The sequence below is a fragment of the Mustelus asterias genome, chromosome 10 (assembly GCF_964213995.1).
Source record: "Mustelus asterias chromosome 10, sMusAst1.hap1.1, whole genome shotgun sequence".
NCBI classification, from domain to species: Eukaryota; Metazoa; Chordata; class Chondrichthyes; order Carcharhiniformes; family Triakidae; genus Mustelus; species Mustelus asterias.
Genome location: NC_135810.1, coordinates 85,870,919 through 85,894,056, shown reverse-complemented (window position 1 = coordinate 85,894,056; position 23,138 = coordinate 85,870,919). Strand labels below are relative to the sequence as shown.

The 23,138-nt window shown below is 41.0% G+C and overlaps 1 protein-coding gene across 1 annotated transcript in view; it reads left to right on the top strand.

Annotated features, from left to right (window-relative positions):
• ska3 (spindle and kinetochore associated complex subunit 3) overlaps positions 1 to 16,028 on the top strand; it is a 36,778-nt gene extending 20,750 nt beyond the window's left edge. The window contains exons 7-10 of the mRNA XM_078222835.1: positions 710 to 876; positions 5,042 to 5,266; positions 14,014 to 14,138; positions 15,128 to 16,028. Of these exons, the coding sequence (XP_078078961.1) occupies positions 710 to 876; positions 5,042 to 5,266; positions 14,014 to 14,138; positions 15,128 to 15,143 (533 nt within the window). The 3' untranslated portion in view covers positions 15,144 to 16,028. The remainder of the gene's footprint in view (positions 1 to 709; positions 877 to 5,041; positions 5,267 to 14,013; positions 14,139 to 15,127) is intronic.
• Positions 16,029 to 23,138: the final 7,110 nt, after the last annotated feature.

Genomic DNA, 23,138 nt, shown 5'->3' with positions numbered 1-23,138 from the left:
GGTAAAATAACCAGTAGTCCCTTGAGAAATATGTAGTGAGTTATGATCTGGAGTTCATGGCCTGAAGAAGTGATGGAAGCAAATTCATTAATAACTTCAAAAGGGAATTGAATAACTACTTAAAGGGGAAACATTTGTAAGAGGAAAAAGCCAAGGAAACAGAAGTAATTGGATAGCTCTTTCGAAGAGCCTGCAGAGGGATGATGGACTGAAAGGCTACCTGTTGCATATCATTGTGATTCTATGGTTCATTACAATAGGCCTTCCATATTTGAGTGAACATCTTGAATGTTATTTCCAGTATGAAATAACTGAAGCAATGTTTGAGTGCAAGAGATCTTTTTGGAATTTTGTTTTTTTTTGTTCTACTTAAAATCTTCCTCAGTCAACTTCACAAAAATAGATAATCTGGTTATTTATGGGAGTTTGTGTGAAAACTATATGCCACATTTCCTACATGACAGCAGTCACTACACTTCAAAAGTACTTGATCGGCTGTAAAGTGTTTTGGAGCATCCTGTGGTCGAGGAAGGCACGATATAGATGCAAGTTGTTTTTCTTTTCAGTTGCAAATCCAAAATGTTTACCTCTGCTCATTCAATACATTGAAAATAATGCCTACGTTTGGGTTTCAAATTCTAAGTAGCTTGTGTATTTCAATAAAATATTACTGCCTTGATAAATTGGTTGTAATTTTCTATTTTTTTAGCTGCAGATATGCTGAATTCCCCTTTGCCTCCTGTGTTCTGCACGCCTGGTCTAAAAATTCATAAAGGTTTCTCCCAAGCTCCAGCAGATAAAAGAAAATCAAATGACTCTGTGTCCTCTCCAGTACTACCTCATTTTGAAACACCATGGCTGAAAAAGCAATCTACTGTGAGTATGATCTTTAGTGCTAATTTAAAATTGTATGAAATGAGCAACTATATTCATGTTGTCTCAGATCTGCAAATAGTAATTGCTATCAAATACACTTTGATATGGCTTTGCAGAAAGATTAGCCAATTTTGTCAACATTTTCCAATCACTCTAAACAATCATTTAAAAGTTATGATTGGTCTTGTTCCTACCTGTATGGCTGCTTTTTTCCCTGTTCAAGTGTTACTTTTCTCTTGAACTCAAAGTGAAAGCACATGTCCCTAAGAAATTTTCCAGCAGGCTTCCAAATTAACTACCCCATCCCAAGAATATACTGTTAGCAGATATGTTGGACTTGTCTGAACAGAAGCATTTGCATGTTAATAGGCCTAAATGTCTATCAGAATCTCTCAATTGTTTTCTGCAATACATTATTTAAAGCACTCTGGTTGAGACCCCTGAAAATCCAAACATGCCTTTCTTAATTCTGCTGCACTGTGAATGTAACTCCTTGAGAATTTGGTTTGATCTAATGAAACATTGGTTGCAGCACAAAAGGAAGCCATTTGGCCCGTCATGCCTGCAATTTTTTTCCTTTTCAGGTGCTGATCAATTCTGTTTTGAAAGCCTCAATTGTATATGTCTCTACCACAAACTCATGTCAGATCATAGCCACTCTCACTGATTAAGGCATTTAGCCCGTGGAACCTGCTCCGCCATTCAATTAGATCATGACTGATTATCTACCTCAGCACTGCTTTGCCCTGCTATCTTCTTATCCCTTGATATCATTAGTGTCAGAAATCTATTGATTTCTGTTTTGAACATGTTCAATGATCGTACCTCCACAGCCTTCCAATGTAAAGATTCACCTCTTTGAATGAAGAAATGCCTCCTCATCTCAGTCTTAAATAGCCTACTCCTTATCCTGAGATTATGCCCCCTGGTTTTAGATTCACCAGTCAAGAAAAAACATCTACATCTACCCTGTCGTGCTATAAGAATTTTAAGTTTCAATGAAGTTATCCCTCATTCTTCAAAACTCGAGAGTCCAGATCCATTTTCCCCGATCTCTAATCATAAAACAATCCTGTCATCTTAAGATTTAATCCGGTGAACCTCAGTTGCACACTCTCTGGTATATCCCTCCTTGGATAAGGGAAACAAAACTGTATGCAACATTCTAGGTGGGGTCTCAACAAAGCTCTATATAACAGCAGCAAGACATCTTTACTCTTGCACTCAAATCCCCTTTTTGATGAAGGCCAACATACCATCTACCTTCCTAATTGCTCTCAAAGTGAATCGCTTCACACTTATTCATATTACATTCCATCTGTCATTTTCCAGCCCATTCACTTACCCTATATAAGCAGGCCAATTGCCTTAAATCAGAGTGCTGTAATTCTCAATCCTTTTAACCAATGGAACTAGTTTCGCTACATCTAATGTCTAGCCCCTCACTGTGACACTTTTAGCATAAATTATTTCTCCAATGGGGAGACATATCAATATTGAACAAAATTTAGTTGGGTAACAAGAGATATGAAAGACAATTGTATGGAGTTGATTTACAGATCAAGCATTGGAACATCTGAATTTCTACGTGGAGAAAGACAAAGTCCATCCATTTTGCTGCCTTCTATCTTATAATCAAATGGTACAAAAGTATTAAAGTTGTTAATTACACAGCAATCTATATGTCAATTATTCTACAAGAAATGAGACATGGAAGGCTCCAGCAACGGAGAGCTTTGAGAACTACAAGTCCAAAGTCACCTTTTGCTTCACAAGTATGCTTTTGTCAATTCTCAAATTACTCGTGTACCATACCTCAATCTTTTTCTTTACCAAAAACTTTTAAGATGCACTTGATACAAACTGCTTATGCTGTCTCCCCAGGAAATATGTTCCATAGTGACTACTCACTCACTGAAACATCTGAGACTTCTATGAACTGGAATTTATATCTTTATTCATTGTATCTAGAATAGTGTACTTTGGTTTAACAATCCCATATTGTGTTGAATACATATTACTAAAAAAATATAAGGAACAATTACTATGTTTCCTGATCACCTTAAAATGGAAAAATGACACGTTGCCAGTAAGACATAAGATTGTCTGAATGCACGCACACACTTTGGAGTTACCATTATCTGCTTGCTGTTGTAGAAAAGCGAAATTAAACAGCTCCTTCTCCCAGACAGCAAGGAATGCCAATTGCATTCCACAGTAAGAGTTTTAACAACACCAGGTTAAAGTCCAACAGGTTTATTTGGGAGCAATTAGTATTAGCTTTCGGAGCGCTGCTCCTTCGTCAGATGGAGTGGAAATCTGCTCTCAAACAGGGCACAGAGACACAAAATCAAGTTACAGAATACTGATTAGAATGCGAATCCCTACAACCAATGTGAATGGAGGGAGCATTAAGCACAGGTTAAAGAGATGTGTATTGTCTCCAGACAGGACAGCCAGCAAGTCCAGGAGGCAAGCTGTGGGGGTTACTGATAATGTGACACAAATCCAACATCCCGGTTTAGGCCGTCCTCATGTGTGCGGAACTTGGCTATCAGTCTCCGCTCAGCAACTCTGCGTTGTCGTGTAGGCCGCCTTGGAGAACGCTTACCTGAAGATCAGAGGCCGAATGCTCGTGACCGCTGAAGTGTTCCCCAACAGGAAGAGAACACTCTTGCCTGGTGATTGTCGAACGGTGTTCATTCATCCGTTGTCGTAGCGTCTGCATGGTTTCCCCAATGTACCATGCCTCGGGACATCCTTTCCTGCAGCGTATCAGGTAGACAATGTTGGCCGAGTTGCAAGAGTAGGTACCGTGTACTTGGTAGATGGTGTTCTCACGTGAGATGATGGCATCCGTGTCGATGATCCAGCACGTCTTGCAGAGGTTGCTGTGGCAGGGTTGTGTGGTGTCGTGGTCACTGTTCTCCTGAAGGCTGGGTAGTTTGCTGCGGACAATGGTCTGTTTGAGGTTGCGCGGTTGTTTGAAGGCAAGAAGTGGAGGTGTGGGGATGGCCTTGGCGAGATGTTCGTCTTCATCAATGACATGTTGAAGGCTCCGGAGGAGATGCCGTAGCTTCTCTACTCCAGGGAAGTACTGGACGACGAAGGGTACTCTGTCCACCGTGTCCCGTGTTTGTCTTCTGAAGAGGTCGGTGCGGTTTTTCGCTGTGGCGAGTCGGAACTGTTAATCGATGAGTCGAGCGCCATATCCTGTTCTTATGAGGGCATCTTTCAGCGTCTGGAGGTGTCTGTTGCGATCCTCCTCATCCGAGCAGATCCTGTGTATACGGAGGGCTTGTCCGTGGGGGATGGCTTCTTTAACGTGTTTAGGTAATGTGACATTTATGTCACATTATCAGTAATCCCCACAGCTTGCCTCCTGGACTTGCTGGCTGTCCTGTCTGGAGACAATACACATCTCTTTAACCTGTGCTTAATGCTCCCTCCACTCACATTGTCTGTACCTTTAAGATCTGGTTGGTTGTAGGGATTCGCATTCTAATCAGTATTCTGTAACTTGATTTTGTGTCTCTGTGCCCTGTTTGAGAGCAGATTTCCACTCCATCTGACGAAGGAGCAGCGCTCCAAAAGCTAATGGTATTTGCTACCAAATAAACTTGTTGGACTTCAACCTGGTGTTGTTAAAACTCTTACTGTGTTCACCCCAGTCCAATTGCATTCCACACAACCTCGCCAATGGTGTAAAAACGTATTTTCTTTTTGGTTGCTAGAGGGTATTTATTTTATCAACCAAAAGTTTTCTGGGGTGACATGGTGGCATAATTAGGTTAGCACTGCTGCCTCACAGTGCCAGGGACCTGGGTTCAATTCCCGGTTTGGGTCACTGTCTGTGTGGAGTCTGCATGTTCTCCCTGTGTCTGCGTGGGTTTCCTCCAGGTGCTCCGGTCTCCTCCCACAGTCCAAAAAACGTGTTGGTTAGGTGCATTGGCCATGCTAAATTCTCCCTCAGTATACCCAAACAGGCATTGGAATATGGTGACTGGGAATTTTCACTGTAACTTCATTGCAGTGTTAATGTATGCCTGCTTATGACAAACTAAAATAAATAAACTTTTAATCAATTGAATAAAGTACAAATGGCACCAAATCCCCTTTTATGTGGGGCACTTGTATATTTTCTATATTAAATTTTACTCTTTAGGGTCACTATTTTAAAAATGAAGAAACCGCTACACTTATAAACAAAACTGCAACAGATGTGTTGAGTTTAGAAGAACCTCAGCCACCAGCCATTAGTACTGAGAATTACTTTCTGAATGGATGCAACAAATCACCATCGCCTCCAATAATGATGACTGACTGTGAAATTCTAAATACACCAAAGGCCCCAGAAATGACAACGGAGATTACTGCAGATGTTCTTAAGGTTGGTTATGTTTCTTTTAATTTTAACTGTTCTAAGATTAATTAGAAATTACTAAATTGATACATTGAATAAAAGCAATAGATGTAGATTTTGGTCCACTACCTTTTTATCTTTTATCTTTTTGTCTTTAATAACTGAATGTTACAAATAAGGTGATAGGAATGATTGGTTGCTTCAAAATAGCAAATGAAGACTGGGAACAATGTACAAAAGCCCTGAATTGAATTGAAAAAAAAAGCAATGTCAGCCATTTGGATGAGGGTGGCCATGGACAATGTGCAGCATTGGTATTGCTCTATAAGTGGACAGTAGACTGGCATTTATGTAACTGCAACATGGAGTTCTGAATAGTGACTGAACCAGACGCAAAGAAAGATGATGGAGAATTAAACAGAACAGTCAGAAGTTGTGCTTCAGTTTGGAACCTGTGCAAATGGAGTTTCAGCAATTTGGAGATAAGAGCAGCACCTCAAGCGTAGTAATCTCAGGATTGCATGTCGTACAATGTGCTATTTCGTACAGTAATAAAATGTACACGTCATTGGTGAGACAATACCTGGAGCACTGTGCAGTTTTGGCTTCTGTACTTGAGGAATATACTTGCATTTGTGGCAGTTTAAAGAATGTCCACTAGGTTGATTCCTGGGATGAGGGGATTAGTTTAGGAGGAAAGGTTGAGCAGATTGTGCAAATACTCTGATGTTTAGAAGAATTGTGATTTTATTAAGATTCTGATGGGGGCTTGACAGAGCAGATGCTGTGAGGATGTTTCTTCTTGTGGGGAAATCTAGAACAGGGGGAACAGATTCAAAATAAGGTTGAGATGAGGAAGAATTTCTTCTGCAGGTTGGTTATCTTTGGAATTTACTACAGCATAGTGAAGTCTGGATCATTGAATATTTGTAAGATTGCGTTGGATAGATTTTATGATCTACATGGGTATCAAAGGTGATGGGGGCAGGCAGGAAAATGGAATTTCAGCCATGGTTTTATTGAATGTTGGAGAAGGTTTGAGGGGCCAAATGGCCTAATCTATTAATGTCATTTTAAAAATGTTCTGCTTTCCTATTTTTCCTATAGAAATGGGTATAATTTTGCTTTTCTCCATTATATTCCATCTTCCAAGTCTTTGACGTTTCCCTCAACCTGTCAAAATTCTTTTGCAATCTCTTGTGCCTTCGTCATACTTTCACACTGAAACTTGTATGGTTAGAAAACTAGGCTAGTTACCTTTAGTCTCCTCATTAAAAGTCATTGATATAAACCGTAAATAATTGAAGGTGGTGGAATGTGTGCCAATCATGTGGAATGCTTTGTCCTGGATAGTGTCAAGATGGTGTTGCTGAAGCCGCACCTCAGCCAGCCAAGTGGAGAGTTCCATCGTACTCCTGACTTGTGCCTTGCAGATGGTAAAAGGCTTTAGAGAGTTGGGAGACAAATTACTCGCCACAAAATTTCCACAGGATGTTGATAGTAATGCCACTGAATGTGATGAGATTATTAGATTCTCTCTTGTTGGAGATCGTTGTTAACTAGCACTTGTGTGAATGTTACTTGTCACTACTCAGCCCAAGCCTGAATGTTATCCATGTCTTGCTACATGTGAACATAAGAGTTGCAAATCATGCTGAACATTGTAAAATCATCAGCGTGTATCCCTATTCCTGGTCTTGTGGAGAACAAGTTATTGATGATGCAGCTGATGGTGGTTGGGCCTAGGACACTATCCTGAGGAACTCATGCAGTGATGCCCTGGGACTGAGATAATTGGCTTCCAATAGCCACTTGGTTTGTGTTGGGTATTACTTCAGCCAGTGAAGTGGTTTCTCCTTTTATTGAATCCAGTTTTTGTCAGGGCTCCTTGATGCTGCACTTGGTCAAATGCTTTGATTTGATTTATTATTGTCACAGTGAAAAGTATTGTTTCTTGTGCGCTATATGGATAAAGCACACCATACTTGGAGAAGGGAAGGAGAGAGTGCAGAATGTAGAGTTATAGCCATAGCTAGGGTATAGAGAGACCAACGAGGTAGGCCCATTCAAAAGTCTGGCAGCAGGGGAAAAAGCTGTTCTTGAGTTGGTTGGTACATGTCCCCAGGCTTTTGTATCTTTTTCCTGACAGAAGAAGGTGGAAGAGAGTATGTCCGGGGTGCATGGGGTCCTTGATTATACTGGAAGTGGGAAGTGTTGAGAGTCAGCGGATGTGAGGCTGCTTTGTGATGGACTGAGCTTCGTTCACGACTCTTCGTAGTTTTTTGCAGTCTTGAACAGAGCAGGAGCCATACCAAGCTGTGATGCAACCAGAAAGAATGCTTTCTGTTGTGCATCTGTAAAAGTTGGTGAGAGTCGTAAGGGACATGCCAAATTTCCTTAGTTCCCTGAGAAAGTGGAGGCGTTGGTGGGCTTTCTTAACTATAGTGTCAGCATGGGGGGACCAGGACAGGTTGTTGGTGATCTGGACATCTAGAAACTTGAAGTTCTCTACCACTTCTGCTTCTTCCCTGTTGATGTAGACAAGGGCATGTCCTCCTCCATTGCGCTTCCAGAAGTTGATGACTATCTCCTTCGTTTTGTTGACTTTGAGGCAGCGATTGTTATTGCACCAGCTCACCAGATTCTCTCTTTCTAGTACTCCGTCTCATCATTATTTGTGATCTGACCCACTACAGTAGTGTCATCAGCAAACTTGAAAATTGAGTTGGAGGGGAATTTGGCCACAGTCCTAGGTGTATAAGGAGTATAGTAAGGGCTGAGGACGTAGTCTTGTGAAGCACTGATGTTGAGGATGATCGTGAAGGAGGTGTTGTTTCCTAAATTACTGATTGCGGTCTATGATTCGGGTCAGAAACTCAAGTGTTTTACGAGCCTGCCTGGATCATAAGTTTTGCCTCTTGAATTTGGCTAGGATAAGTATGATATGTTTCAAACGACCCACTGGGAACTTTTATCAAACAAAGTTTATTTTAAAATATAGTTAACATGTAGAGTAAGAAAATTAACAAGAACTCATCAATTACAAACAAGAAACAAAACAACCACGATAATGTATAACCTCAACAGATATATCTAATGTGTTTCAATCAAACCAGTCCTGTAGACAAAAGACTCTTTTCACAGGCTTAACACAGCGAAGATTAATGCTCACATAATACTGGACTTGGGTCCTTTGGATGAAGTCTGCAGTTCTCTGGACAACCCCCATTTAAGTTATTGAAGTAGCAATAAAAGTACATCTGTAGTCAAGCTGGTAACAAATGACATTAGCTGAGCCTGTGTGCTAAGGCTAAGAAAGCACTGAAGCTGAGAGCTGCAGAGATCATAATTTTTTTAAAAAACTTAAAAGTACACTGATGTTACAAAATCAAGGATCCAGTTGCAGAGGGAGGAGCTGAGCCCCAGGCTATGGGATTTGGAGATGAGTTTTGTAAGAATAATGGTGTTGAAGACTGAACTGTAGTCAATAAATAGGAGTCTGTCATAGGTGTCTTTGTTATCTACGTGTTCCAGGGTTGAGCGTAGGGCCAGGGAGATGGCATCTGCTGTGGACCTGTTGCAGTGGTAGGCGAACTGTAGTGGATCCAGGTAATGTGAGAGGCTGGAATTGATTCATGCCATGACTAACCTGCCGAGGCACTTCAGAATGATGGATGTCAGAGCCACTGGACAATAGTCATTAAGCTGTGCTACCTTGCTTTTCTTTGGTACTGGGATAATGGTTGTCTTCTTGAAGCAAATGGGGACCTGAGATTGGCACAGAGGTTAAAGATATCTGCGAATACCCCTGCCAACTGTTCCATACAGGATCTGAGTGCTCGTCCGGGTACCCCATCCAGACCAGTCACTCTGCGTGAGTTGATTTTCGAGATGGCTGCTCTGACTTCTGCGATGGTGACCTCAGACACAGGTTCGTCCGAGGCTTCTGGGTTGGAGGGCTTGCTCTTGCTCAAAACACGCATGGAATGCATTGAGCTCATCAGGGAAGGATGCATTTGTGCCAGCTTTTTTACATGCCTTCAAATTATACCCTGTTGTGTCTTGCAGACCTTGCCATAGTCACTGGGAGTCTGTGTGGCTAGCCTGGGACTCTAGCTTGCTCCGCTACTGTCTTTTGGCATCTTTGGATCTCCATAGATCATACCTGGATTTCTTGTATAAGTCAGGGTCGCCTGACTTGAACACCTCAGACCTGGACTTCAGCAAGCAGTGAATATCCCTGTTCATCCATGGTTTCCGGTTGGGAAACACATGGATTTGCTTCTTTGGCACACAGTCTTCTGCACACTTACTGATGAAGTCGGTTACTATAGTAGCGTATTCATTTAGGCTGGTCGCAGAGTTTTTAAATACTGACCAGTCTACTGACTTGAAGCAGTCCCTGAGAGCTCATCTGAGTCCTCGGACCAACATTGCACAACTTTCTTTAATGGATTCTCCCACTTCAGTTTTTGCTTGTAAGCCGGGAGCATGAGCATAGCCTTGTGGTCTGATTTGCCAAAGTGTGGGTGGGCGATAGAGCGGGAGGCATGTTATTTGTGTAGCAGTGGTCTAGAATGTTTGGGCCTCTGGTGGAACGGATGTGTTGGTGGTATCTTGGTAGGACGCTCTTGAGCTTGGCCTGATTGAAGTTCCCGGCCACAATGAATAAGACCTCGCGATGTTTTGTCTCAAGGCTAGTTGTGGTAGTGTATATTTTGTCCCGCACAATCTTCACATCCGCATGAGGTGGGATGTAAACTGCTGTCAGGATAACAGAGGTGTTCTCCTGTAGAAGGTAGTAGGCGTGGCATTATAGCGTCAGGTATTCTAGGCTTTGTGAGCAGAAACTCGCCAGTGTTGCTATGTCTAGGCAGCAAGAGGTGTTGGTTAGAAAGCAGACCCCGCCTCACCTGAGGCTGCTGTACGGTCTATTCGGTGGATTGAGAAGCCCTCTGGTTGTAGGGCACAGTATGGTGAAGCAAGAGTGAGCCATGTCTCTGAAACAAAGTACACAGCAGTCTCTCAGTTGTCTTTGAAAAGTGAGTCTGGCTTTAAGTTCATCTAGCTGCTTTGCTGTCAAGGGTAGTTACTCTTGCATAACCTCTTGAAGTTCAGCTCTTTAGTCCATGTTTTTCATAGAATCCGTACAGTGCAGAGGGAGACCATTCGGCTCATCAAATCTGCACTGACTCTGATAATGTGTTTTACCCCCTTGTCTTATCCCCCGCAACCCCGCTCATTTACTATGGCTAATCCACCTAACCTACACACCTTTGGACTGGGAGGAAACTGGAGCACCTGGATGAAACCCACGCAGGCACTGGGAGAACATGCAAAGTCCATACAGACACCCAAGGCCAGAATTGAACCTGGATCCCTGATGCCAAGAGATAGCAGTGCTAACCACTGTGCCATCCTTTGTTTGGACCAGGCTGTAATGGGGTCAGAAGCTGAGTGGTCCTGGCAGAACCCAAACAGAGCGCAGTGAACAGACAATCCTTCCATAACTGATCAAGAGTAGACTAATGGGGTGGCAATTGGACTATTTGGATTTGTCCTGCTTTTTAAGGACCGGACATAACCTAAGCAGTCTCCCACGTTGCCAATAGATGCCAGTGTTGTAGCTGGAACAACTTGACTAGGGGCATGGGCTAATTCTGGAGCATGTCTCAGTATGGTTTTTGGAATGTTGTTGGGGCCTTTTGGCCATTTCTTGACATCACATGGAATGAATCGAATTGATTGAAGACTGGCATCTGTGATGCTGGGGATCTCCAGAGGAGGCCAAGATGGATCACTTGGCACTTCTGGCTAACAACTGTTGCAAATGCTTCAGCCTCATCTTTTGCACAGATTTGCTGGGCTCCTCCATCATTGAGGATATTTGTGGAGCATCTGCATCCAGTGAGTTGTTCAATTGTTCACCATCATTCCAGGACTGCTGAGCCATTTATATTCTGCCTGACCCCACAACGACTAGGTAGAGGTATCTATAACCAGAGGGCATAGATTTAAGGTAAGGGGCAGGAGATGTAAAGGGAACTTGAAGAAAATATTTTTCACCCAGAGGGTGGTGGGAATCTGGAACTTACTGCCTGCAAGGGTGATAGAGGCAAGAACGGTCACAACATTTAAGCATTTAGATGAGCTCTTGAAACGCCATAGCATATAAGTACTGGAAAATCGGATTAGAATAAATAGATATTTGATGGCTGGCACAGGCACGATAGCCGAAAGGCTTCTTTCTGTGCTGCAAAACTGACTGGGGATTGTATGGTGATATATTTTGGTTGGAAGAGTAAATGCATTGAACACTAAAACGTCAAAAGGGAAAGAATCTGGTGTGATGGGCCAAATGGTCTCCTGCACTGTAAGGATTTTATGGTTCTATGATGCACTTTTTTTCAAATGAGTTTTCAAAAAAGAATAAGGAATTCTAGGTTTCTGAAATGTGTGTGGCAAAAGGCTTGGCTGTACCTATACAAATTGATCAAGCACAGTTAGTATATATTATTCCAGGTATCCTTGAGGAAGGATTTTGTAATTTACTGAGACAATAGCACATTGAGGAGTTTTAGTTAAAACCATTTCTAAGTTTTTTTTCCCTCTTATGTTGTCAGTCAGTTTGGTGAGTCAATAATTTAGGAATTAGGAGCGAGGGTTGGCAATTCAGCCCTTCGAGTTTGCGCTGCCATTCTGTAATCATGGCTGATCTTCATCTCATCTTAACTCCACTTCCCTGCCTTTTCCCCATAGCCCTTTATCACACTTTTGATCAAATATTTATCTATCTCTTTCTTGAATCCATTGATTCTGCATTCACTGCACTCTGGGGCAGTGAGTTCTATAGATTCACAACCCTCTGAGAAGTAGCTTCTCCTTATGTGTCTTGAACCTTCCCCCTCTTACTCTACAATTTATGAAGCCTGTGCATTTACCCCACTAGTCCCCCATACCTACACATCTTGGGCCACTAATGGGGAATTTAGCATACCAATCTACCTGCACATCTTTGGACTGTGGAAGAAAATCAGAGCACCCAGAGGAAACCCACACAGACACGAGGAGAAAGTGCAAACTCAACACAGTCACCCAAGGCTGGAATTGAACCAGTGTCTCTGGCGCTGTAAGGCAGCAGTGCCAATCACTGTGCCACCATGCCAGAGGAGGTCAGAGACATCTGTGCACAGTCCCACGCAGGCATGGAGGAAAACAAAGGAACTAGGCTATACCTTTGTCACATCTTGACGTGACTATTCCAGTTGGATTCCTGATCAGCCTACTATCTTTCTCCCTCTAAGTGAGGTCTCCCAAAGCTCTGCTGCTCATGTCCTAATTCACGCAAAGCCCCTTTCACCCATTGCCCCCAAATGTGCTGACCTTCACTGGCTTTAGTCTGACAATGCCTTGATTTTAAACTCCTCACCTGTGTTCTGAAATCCCGCCAAGGTCTTGCCTATCTCTAATCTCCTTTAGCCCTCCAACCCTCAATTATCTGCGATCCTCTGATTCTGGCTGACTGCATACACATGCCTGATTCTAATTGGTCTACATTGGCCATTCCCTAAATCTCTCCATGCCTCTGTCCTGCTTAAATTGCTTCTTTGACCAACTGCCAACTGGATAAAGTAGACAAAAGGTTAGGGGGATTAGTGGGGTAAATGCGCACACTTGTTAAGACTTGGATGTTGCAATAAGAGTAAAATTTCAACTTGCTGATAATACAAATTTGGAGGTATGGCAAAAGTGAGGATGACACCAAATGACTGCAACAGGCAAAGAACTGGTCAATGGAAAATACAGAAGTGTAAGGTAATGTTGTTTAGCAGAGGAATGGGAGAGGTAATATAGATTAAATGGCACAGTTCTAAAGTACAGGAACAGAGAGACCTTGGGTGTTCATGTGCATAGATTTTTGAAAGTGACAGGACATATTGAGAGTGATTAGTAAAGCATATGGAATCTTAGACTTCATAAATAGACATGTTGAATACAATAGCAGGGAAATTATGCTGAACCTGTATAAATCCCTAGGTGAGGCCACAACCAGAGTATTGCATCCAGTTCTTGTCACTACGCTTTAGGAAGGATGTGAAGGGCCTTGAGAGGATGCTGAGGAGATTTACCAGAATGGTTTCGGGGGCAACGGTTTTTTTTAGCTCCAAGATTGGGTAGAAGAAGCTGAGGTTATCCTCTTTGGAGCAAAGCAGATTTAAGGGGAACTTTGATAGAGGTGTGCAAGATGATGACAGGTTTGGATAAAGTAGACAAAAGAGCTATTTCCATTAGCTAGTGGTACAAGGATTAGAAGATTTCAAGCGAAAGGTGCAAGGAAGATGTGAGGAACAATCTTTTTATGCAGAGTGGCAATTACCTGAAACTTGCTGCCTACAAGGCAATGAACGGCTTCAAAAGGAAATTGGATAGGCAGTTGACAGAAATAAACTTGCACGGCTATGGAGATAGAATGGGGTCATGGGATTGTTCCACAGAGAAAACGTGGACTTGAGAGGCCAAGTGTCCTTATTTTCTGACTTCTGAATGTTTTACTCAGTTAAAGATGCCATACAAATACAAGTTTACCTGTTTCATACACCTGGCACAGATGCATCTAGCCATCTCCTTTGCTTTAAAATTCTTTCTATATCTAGTATGGCCATTTCATAGGAATTTTTCTGATTTGTTTACATTCAAATTAAAATTTATTTATTTTTGTAACTTGTAATGTACCAATTTATTGCCATAGTATACTGATTTAATCTGTGTACCAGATGCTGCAAGTCTATGATGCAGATTTAAGGACTCCTCATGATACAAGACACAAATTTAACAGAGAGAATTTGACTTCTGTTAATCAAATGACTCCACTTGGGAACAAATCAGAGAAAGAAAATGGGTAAGATGTGATCTTTCATTTAGTGCTTCCGACAGTGATATTTTGAATCTCTTGCTATTTTGTATTGATTAAATTAAAATTCCTGGCAGTTGTTATAGCGAATGTAATTCAAGGCTGCAGATCCTAACTTTTTATCAGAAATATCACTGCTTCAGTGATGGGGTCAATTGAGCAATGCAGCCTGCAGGATTCCACTTTTGGCAATGTTTTGATAAATGTGCTTGCATTCTCTTGGTTGCCCTCATCCATACTGTAATGACAACCCTACATGTGAAAGAGCAAGCACAGCCAAGCCTAATCTTGATCACTCCTAGTGTCCATTTCAGTAGGGATCCTTAACAGATGGCCAATATCAGGAATAAAATTAATTTCTTTATCTGCATGCTAAATGATTGGAATAATCCTGCAAGGAAAGTAATGGAGCAAAAATATATGTGTTTTATTCCATAAACAAATGCCACGGTGAAAGAGCTTTGGATGGAGAACCTTCAATAAACAGTAGCACAATGATTAGCACTACTGCCTTGTAGTACCAGGGTCCCACATTCAATTTTGGCCTTGGGTGACTGTCTGGTGTGGAGTTTGCACATTCTCCCTGTACCTCCGTGGGTTTCCTCCCACAGTCCAAAGATGTGCAGATTAGGAGAATTAGCGGGGTTACGTGGATAGGGCCTGGGTGGGATGCTCTGTTGGCGAGCGAGTCAGTGCAGACTTGATGGGCCGAATGGACTCCTTCTGTACTGTAGGGATTCTCTGAAATCTTTTCTCATTTCTGGCTTATGAACTGAAGTACCATTTTATTGTGGCTTTTCATGGTTAATGTCAGTATTTTTGTATAACTACTATAGCATGAAATGTAAACTAATTGGGATGGTGTGCTCATTGCAGAATCATTGGTGCAGAATCAGTAGCCTAGTTATACTAAGGTTATGATTATACTTTTGGCATTCAAAAGCATTTGGATTGATATCACTTGTGTTTTCTTTTAGTTTTTTCAGAAAGTGACATTTTTCCATCTTTGACAAGTCTTGGTGAAAGAAATTAAAAAGACTGGATAACAAAGGAATATACTAATCAGCAAATTCAGACTGAGTAGAGCAAAATGTTTGGGCCGTTATTCCAATTATGTGCGATTGAGCTACATTTACAGAAGAACTCTGGATCTGCACTAGGGTAAAGTAGGCCAAGTAAACTGTACTGTAGGAAGTGTTATTGAAGCATACTTTATAAGGACAGATCCAGGTTGTAATTGGGAATGAGTCATAAAATGAATTGAACTTTACTTGCTATCTGTATGGCAGAAAAATATTGTGTGTTTGAAACCATGGGTATATTATGGGGAGGTAGAATAATGAAAGCTGTGTAACAAACATTTAATGTGTGATTGTGCATTTGTCTCCTTCCCAAAACATTGCAAATCTTTTGGGTTCAAACAAAATTATAGAATTTTGGTCAGTATGAACATAATTTGTGAAATCTTCAATATTGTAGCGTTTTAATCAATGCACAGATGTAGAAGATTAACTTCGATTAAGTAATCAGCTTTAGAAGAGGAATGGCAACAGCAGAACATTGGGAGGAGAACCCAAATCAGTCTTCTTTTCCATGTTTTGATCCTTCTAGCCTGAACTTTTATTTTACAAGTTTTTTCTTTGCATTCGTTATACATCAGTTTTATCAGAAGGTATAGTGTCATTTTAACCCATTTCGACTTGTTTTTTTAAAATTATACTTGAACTTTACCTGCAGATTTTGTTTCATGATTCTAGTACCATTTTTGTTTTAAAGGTCATGCAAAAGTTTGTTGTGATCCAGGCCAATGAATTGTTGTAAACATTTTTTGTGGATATCTGGCATGTTTAACAAGAATAAACTGGAAAACTAGTACCTAATGCCTGATTTTAATATTTGTACATGCGATTGAAGAAAATTTGGAGAGTAAGCCACACTGACTGTTTTATTTGGTGTCAGTTTGGCTCTTGTTGGTACTCATTGCACAAGTTGACTACACATTTTCCTATGTAAGTGACTTTACTTCAGTTTCTTATTTCACAGTCAATTAATTGCTTTTGAAGTAGTTTCATGTCTGTTACGGTGCCAGAACAGAAACCCCAAAGCATGTTATGAAGACTACTAGACTCCAACAGTTTTTTTAAAATTTGGCATTACTGTGAGGATGAGACTTTCGCTCCAGGTGTGATTCTGTTGGCACACGAGTAAGCTTTTATCAAAACACACTTTATTTAACAATACAGTAAGTATAATGAATTAGCTAAACATTTACCAATTGAACAATACTGCTAATTTATCTCTATTCCATTTCAAGCAATATTCCTCTTGTAGGCTTAAACTCCTCCCAAATTAGTTAGCAATCCCCTGGTTTATGTGCTGGTACTTGTTAAGTCTTAGAGCCTTTGTATGCCTCTAGAGAGAGACAGAGAGACACCTGTCTTCCGACAGCTGCAGAGAGAGAGACACAAAGATACTACTTGCTTCTTTCTGGACCTCTATTGCATGTGCATCTTGTTTTTAAAGCTGAACCATTCTTTATCTCTTGTGTTCTCATTTATTTGTTCTTAATGTGACACGATGAGTTGACACTACCAGGCCTCAAAATCAGGGCTCCTATATTTACACCAGTTATTCCTGGTCAAAATAGGGATTGGTGCAATAATTTTCTGATGCTTTTTGTATGTTGGAACATGGCACTTCTTAACATCATGCATCACCACAGTCGGTAGGTAACGAATTGAATCACCTTCTTCCTAGAAAACTTGCTAAGCTCAATCTCACTCTCTGCATTTTCTCTAAAGTAGATCTGTCACAAAGATTAATAACTGCTGTGTCACTAGTATTTCATTGCATCGCTTTGTGGATCATCACCAGTGGTGCTGAGAGCACAGATGTGTACAGTCCAGACCAAACAGAAAATCCAGGAAAACAGCACCCTGGCGGCAAACAACATGGGACAGCGGCCTCTGATACAGGCCATCCTGCAAAATCTGGGACACCTGATCACCCGGAATGATCACATCACTGAAATTTATCTCCAAATATGATGTGAATACATTTTTTAAAAATAATCTTTGAAATTCTTGGTTTTGGCTGGGTTTTTTATTCATTCGTGGGACGCGGACATCAGGTCGGCCAGCATTTATTGTCCATCCCTAGTTGCCTGAGAGCAGTTGAGAGTCAACCACGTTGATGTGGATCTGGAGTTGCATCTGGACCAGACCAGGTAAGGGTGGCAGATTTCTTTCCCTAAAGGATATTAGTGAACCAGATGGGTTTTTCCGATAACCAACAATGGTTTCATGGTTAATTCCAGATTATTTTTTTTAATTGACTTCAATTTCCACCATCTGCCATGGTGGCATTCAAACCCAGGTCCCCAGAACATTAGCTGAGTTTCTGAATTAATAATCAGGTGATAATACTACTCTGCCATCGCCTGGCCCGGCTCTTCTACCATCATCCCACAGATTTTTGGCCATTCAGAATCGAGTGATATGGGGAGTGGGTGGGAAAATGGTTTCCTTGAATAGCCGAGCAGGCTCAATGGGCAATATGGTCAACTCTTTGTTTTGGCTTCAAAATACTGGCACTGAACTGAATTCGGAGTAGACTTGATGCACACCAGTTTACCACGTGGACACTTGAAGAAGAATAAAAGTAATCCAAGAGCAGAATTTCATCTCTTCAGTGCCATGAGCAGAAACATTTGTTGGTTGACAGCAATTGCTCATCCTGAAGTAGTTCTGCACCAAATGTCTTGATGTCAGTCTCTTGGGCATATTATGCAAAATGCTCTTATTAGTAACAAAATAGTCTTTGTTGGAAAGGGAACATTGGTACATAGAGTTACATGACAAATAGATGAATAGTTTGCATCTTGAACCCTTCAGAATACCTGCAATTAACCCTTTTGATACTTAAGTTTTTAATAAATATATTTGCTTTTATTCCTTTTAGTTTTTAAAAGCAAAGGTTATATGTCAAATTTTGTTAATACTCCTGTGAAATACCTTGAGATGTTTCACTACATTTTAAGTGCTATATAAATGCAAGTTGTTGCCTCTTCATCCCCCTATTCTGGAGCTAGGATGCAATTTATGTAATTCACATCCTTAGCTGGAAAAGCATAGACCTGCATATATACTGCCAGATTTACTGAGTATTTCCAGCATTTGTTTTTATTTGAAAAACCCATTTACAGCTTCTCATTGTAGGTCTCAACTCTTCTGTATCCTGGGGGGTTTACTGACACTTTAGAATTCATATTCTTACTGTCTCTTTTCTGTGAGGGAGGGGAAAAAATTGGCCTTGTCCTGTATTTGCCTTTCACCTTTTAATGAGCAAGATTTGGTTACGTTCCAGGACATGGAAATTCAAATGCTTTATCCTGGGTCTGTTTGGAAGCCAATACAGTATTTTAAATCAGCACTGCAAGAACGATGCCACTGTTTATAATGTATCGCTGATTGTGGTCTAACTCATAGCTTATAATCCACACAATATCATTTTGTAATGCACCTTTTGAACTATTTTACCACAAGTTAGCAGTCCTGGTTTATGGTGCATACCCAACAATACCAGTTATAGATGATTAAATTGACTTCAAATTCATCAGATTTAAAATATTCTAGCATCCAAGTGGTGGATCATTCCGAGAAAAGAATCCCTACAGTGCAGAAAGAGGCCAAATGGCCCATAGAATCTGCGCCGAATCTTCGACAAAACATTGTTTTCAAATTCTTCCTGCTGTCTCTTTTTATTTCTGGGAAGTATCTTCTACATCTACCGGGGACTGTAAAAGGCAAAAAGGGAGCATCTCCCAGATGTAAAGTGTGTATATATATATATAAATATATATATATAAAAATATATAAATAAATATAAATAAATATAAATATAAAAAAATATAAAGCATGCACATTTAACAGTAGTATGGTCTAGTTCAGTCTTTTCCAATGTTCAACATTCTATCCTTTTATATATCAGTCATGATAAAGCATTTGCAATCATTTTCTCTCTTCCTGCTATATGTACAATCCTTAAATTAAATGGTTGTAACAATAAGCTCCATCTAAACAATCTTGTATTCTTATATTTAAACTTCTTCAGCAATGTCAATGGATTATAGTCAGTGTAAATAATTGTCGGATTAATTGCTGGCAACATAAATGTTGAAATATTGCAATGCTAATACCAAACTCAATGTGTGCTTCTCAATGGTTGGATGCCTTTTGATGAACATTTAGTTTTTTTGGAAAAAGTAATCAAGGCCTTTCTATCCTTTCATTGTCGTCGTCTTGCAACAATATAATACTGACGCCCGCATCACTTGTATCAATGGCCATCTTGAATTGCTTTGTATAATTCAGTGTCGCCAAAACTGGTCCAGTGGTTAACGTATTTCAAATTGTGAAATGCCTCCTGACATTCAGGCCTCCACTGAAAGTTTGTGCTTTTTCAGCAGCTCAATCTGGAGCAACCACACTGCTAAAACTTGGCACAAATTTCCTGTAGAAACCACCCATGCCCAGGAATCTCAGCACTTCTCATTGACTGTATTGGGAACTCCCCAATAACTTGTTTTCACGTTCTGTGGGGCCATCAGTCCATGCCCAATTGTATGACTAAGAATGTGATGTTCACTGTTAGTCAAGTATATCACCAAGCCTGGCTCCTGTAGTTGAACAAACAATTCCTTTAAATATTCCAAATGCTCCTCCCACGTCTTACTGAAAACCACCAGATTGTCTTTGTACACTGCACAATTATTTAGTGCAGAAATTACTTTGTTTATTAGTCTTTGGAATGTTGCTGGATCATTTTTCATTCCAAAGGGCATGACTTTAAACCAGAGACAGAAGCAAAATACTGTGGATGCTGGAATCTGAAACAAAATCGGAAAATGCTGGAAAATCTCAGCAGGTCTGGCAGCATCTGTGGAGAGAGAATAGAGCCAATGTTTCAAGTCTGAATGACCCTTCGTCAGAGCTAAAAGCAAAGAAAATCAGGAATGATTTATACTGAGGGTGGGGGAGGTGTTGTAATTGGACAAAGGAAATATAAATGGGGATGAAGAAGGCTGAGAAAGGTGCGAAAAATGATTAAGTGATCAGAATGTGTGAATGGCAGAACAGGTACAGATGGTTGAGTTCATAGAAACCCTACAGTGCAGAAACAGGCCATTTGGCCCATTGAGTCTGCACCAACCACAATCCCACCCAGGCCCTAGCCCCATATTCCTACACATATTACCCACTAATCCCTCTAACCTACGTATCTCAGGACACTAAGGGGCAATTTTAGCATAGCCAATCAACCTAACACACACATCTTTGGACTGTGGGAGGAAACCGGAGCACCCAGAGGAAACCCATGCAGACACGAGGAGAATGTGCAAACTCCACACAGACAGTTACCCAAGCCAGGAATCGAACCCAGGTCCCTGGAGCTGTGAAGCAGCAGTGCTAACCACTGTGCTACCGTGCCGTAACACTAACCGTGTTGTAACAACTAACATCCCCATTCTGTTTTCCTTCCCTATCAAAATACCATTTTAGCATATTAACATGAAACATAGTTTTCCTATCTGGCATTCTTTTTTTTCAACTTAATAAGGCCCGCTAGACCTTGCTTTTAATGGTTCATCTACCACTGGTAATAATGCTAATACTTTCTCCCCACTAACTGTGAATTTTTGATCTCTATCTGCTTTTTCATCACATGCTGTGCCAACTTTAAATGCTGTCTAGCCAAATCATTAGCTCTAGTTTCTCTCCATGTTTGACAAATAGTCCAACAATGTAGTCTCAGAATACTGACTCAGCAATCTCTCCTTGATCAACTTAAGTAATCCTTTCACCTCACGACCAAAAATCAATTTGAATGGACTGAAATTAGTTATTAGGTGCATCCCTAATTACAAAGAGTGCAAATGGAATTCCTTTATCCCAATCCTCTGGATATTCCTATCGGCCCTCAATATGGTCTTTAAAGTTTGATGCCGCCATTCTAATGCTCCTTGTGATTTTGAATGATACACAGTTGATTTAAATTGCTTTACTCCTAAGCTATCTCCTAAGGAACAAAACGTGGAATCGTTATGCATAGAGATAAGGGGAGAAAGACACTAGTAGGCGTGGTCTATAGGCCCCCAAATAATGTTGAGGTGGGGAGGGCTATAAACAAGCAAATAATGGATGCGTGCAAAAACGGGAACGGCAATAATCATGGGGGACTTCAACCTGCATATTGATTAGCTGACTCAAGTTGGAAGGGGTGGGATGGAGGAAGAGTTCTTAGAATGCTGTTGGGATAGTTACCTTGAACAGTATGTTACAGACAAGGGAACGAGTTATCTTAGATCTGGTAATGTCTAACGAGGTAGGTAGAATTAAGGATGTTCTTGTGAAGGACCCTCTTGGGTCAAGTGATCACAATATGGTCGAATTTCTGATACAAATGGAAGAGGAGAAAGTAGGGTCCCATACCAGTGTCCTTTGTTTGAATAGAGGGAAGTACGATAAGATGAGGGCTGAATTGGCTAAGGTGGACTGGGAGAGCAGACTGGTAGGTAGGACAGCTGAGGAACAGTGGAGGATTTTTAAGGAGATCCTTTTCAGTACTCAGCAACAATATATTCCGGTGATAAAGAAGGACTGTAAGAAAAGGGATAATCAGCTGTGGATAACGAAGGAAATTAAGGAGAGTATTAAATTAAAGACCGATGCGTACAGAGTGGCCAAAAATAGTGGAGAATCGGAAGATTGGGAAAACTTTAAGAAACAACAAAGAACGACTAAGAACGCGATAAAGAAAGGAAAGATAGGTTATGAAGCTAGGCTAGCTCTAAATATAAAAAAGATAGTAAAAGCTTTTACAAATATATAAAAAGGAATAGAATGGCAAGAGTGAATGTTGGACCCTTGGAGGACGGGGGGGGGGATTTAATAGTGGGAAATGAGGAAATGGCTGAAACTTTAAATAAGTTTTTTATGTCGGTCTTCACGGTGGAAGACGCAAATAGTTTACCGAATATTAACGATAGAAGGTTGGTAGGAGGAGAGGTACTCAATACAATTAATGTTACCAGGGAGGCAGTGCTTGGTAGACTAACAGGACTGAAGGTGGACAAGTCCCCGGGCCTGGATGGAATGCATCCCAGGGTACTGAAAGAAATGTCAGAGGTAATAGTGGATACAATAGTGGTTATTTATCAAAATTTGTTGGATTCTGGGGTAGTGCCAGCGGATTGGAAAACAGCTAATGTTACGCCGCTGTTTAAAAAAGGAAATAGACAAAAGGCGGGTAACTACAGACCGGTTAGCTTAACGTCTATAGTTGGGAAAATGCTGGAATCCATCATTAAAGAAGAAATAGCAGGCCATCTGGATAAGAATGGTTCGATTAAGCAGACGCAGCATGGATTCATGAGGGGAAAGTCGTGCTTGACGAACTTGTTGGATTTTTATGAAGATGTGACTAGTGCGGTTGACGGAGGGGAACCGGTGGATGCGGTGTTTTTGGATTTCCAAAAGGCGTTTGATAAAGTGCCTCACAAAAGGTTGCTGAAGAAGATTGGGCCACACGGGGTTGGGGGTAGGGTGTTAGCGTGGATTGGGGATTGGTTATCCGACAGGAAGCAGAGTCGGAATAAATGGGTGCTTTTCTGGTTGGCAGACGGTAACTAGTGGCGTGCCCCGGGATCAATACTGGGGCCTCAACTATTTACCATTTATATAGACGATCTGGAGGAGGGGACTGAGTGTAGGGAACAAAGTTTGCAGATGACACAAAGATGAGTGGAAAAGTGAATCGTGTGGAGGGCGTAGAAGGTCTGCAGAGAGATTTGGACAGGCTGAGTGAGTGGGCGAGGATCTGGCAGATGGAGTATAACGTTGACAAATGCGAGGTTATTCACTTTGGAGGAAATAATAGCAAATTGGATTATCTAAATGGAAAAAAATTACAACATGCTACAGTGCAAAG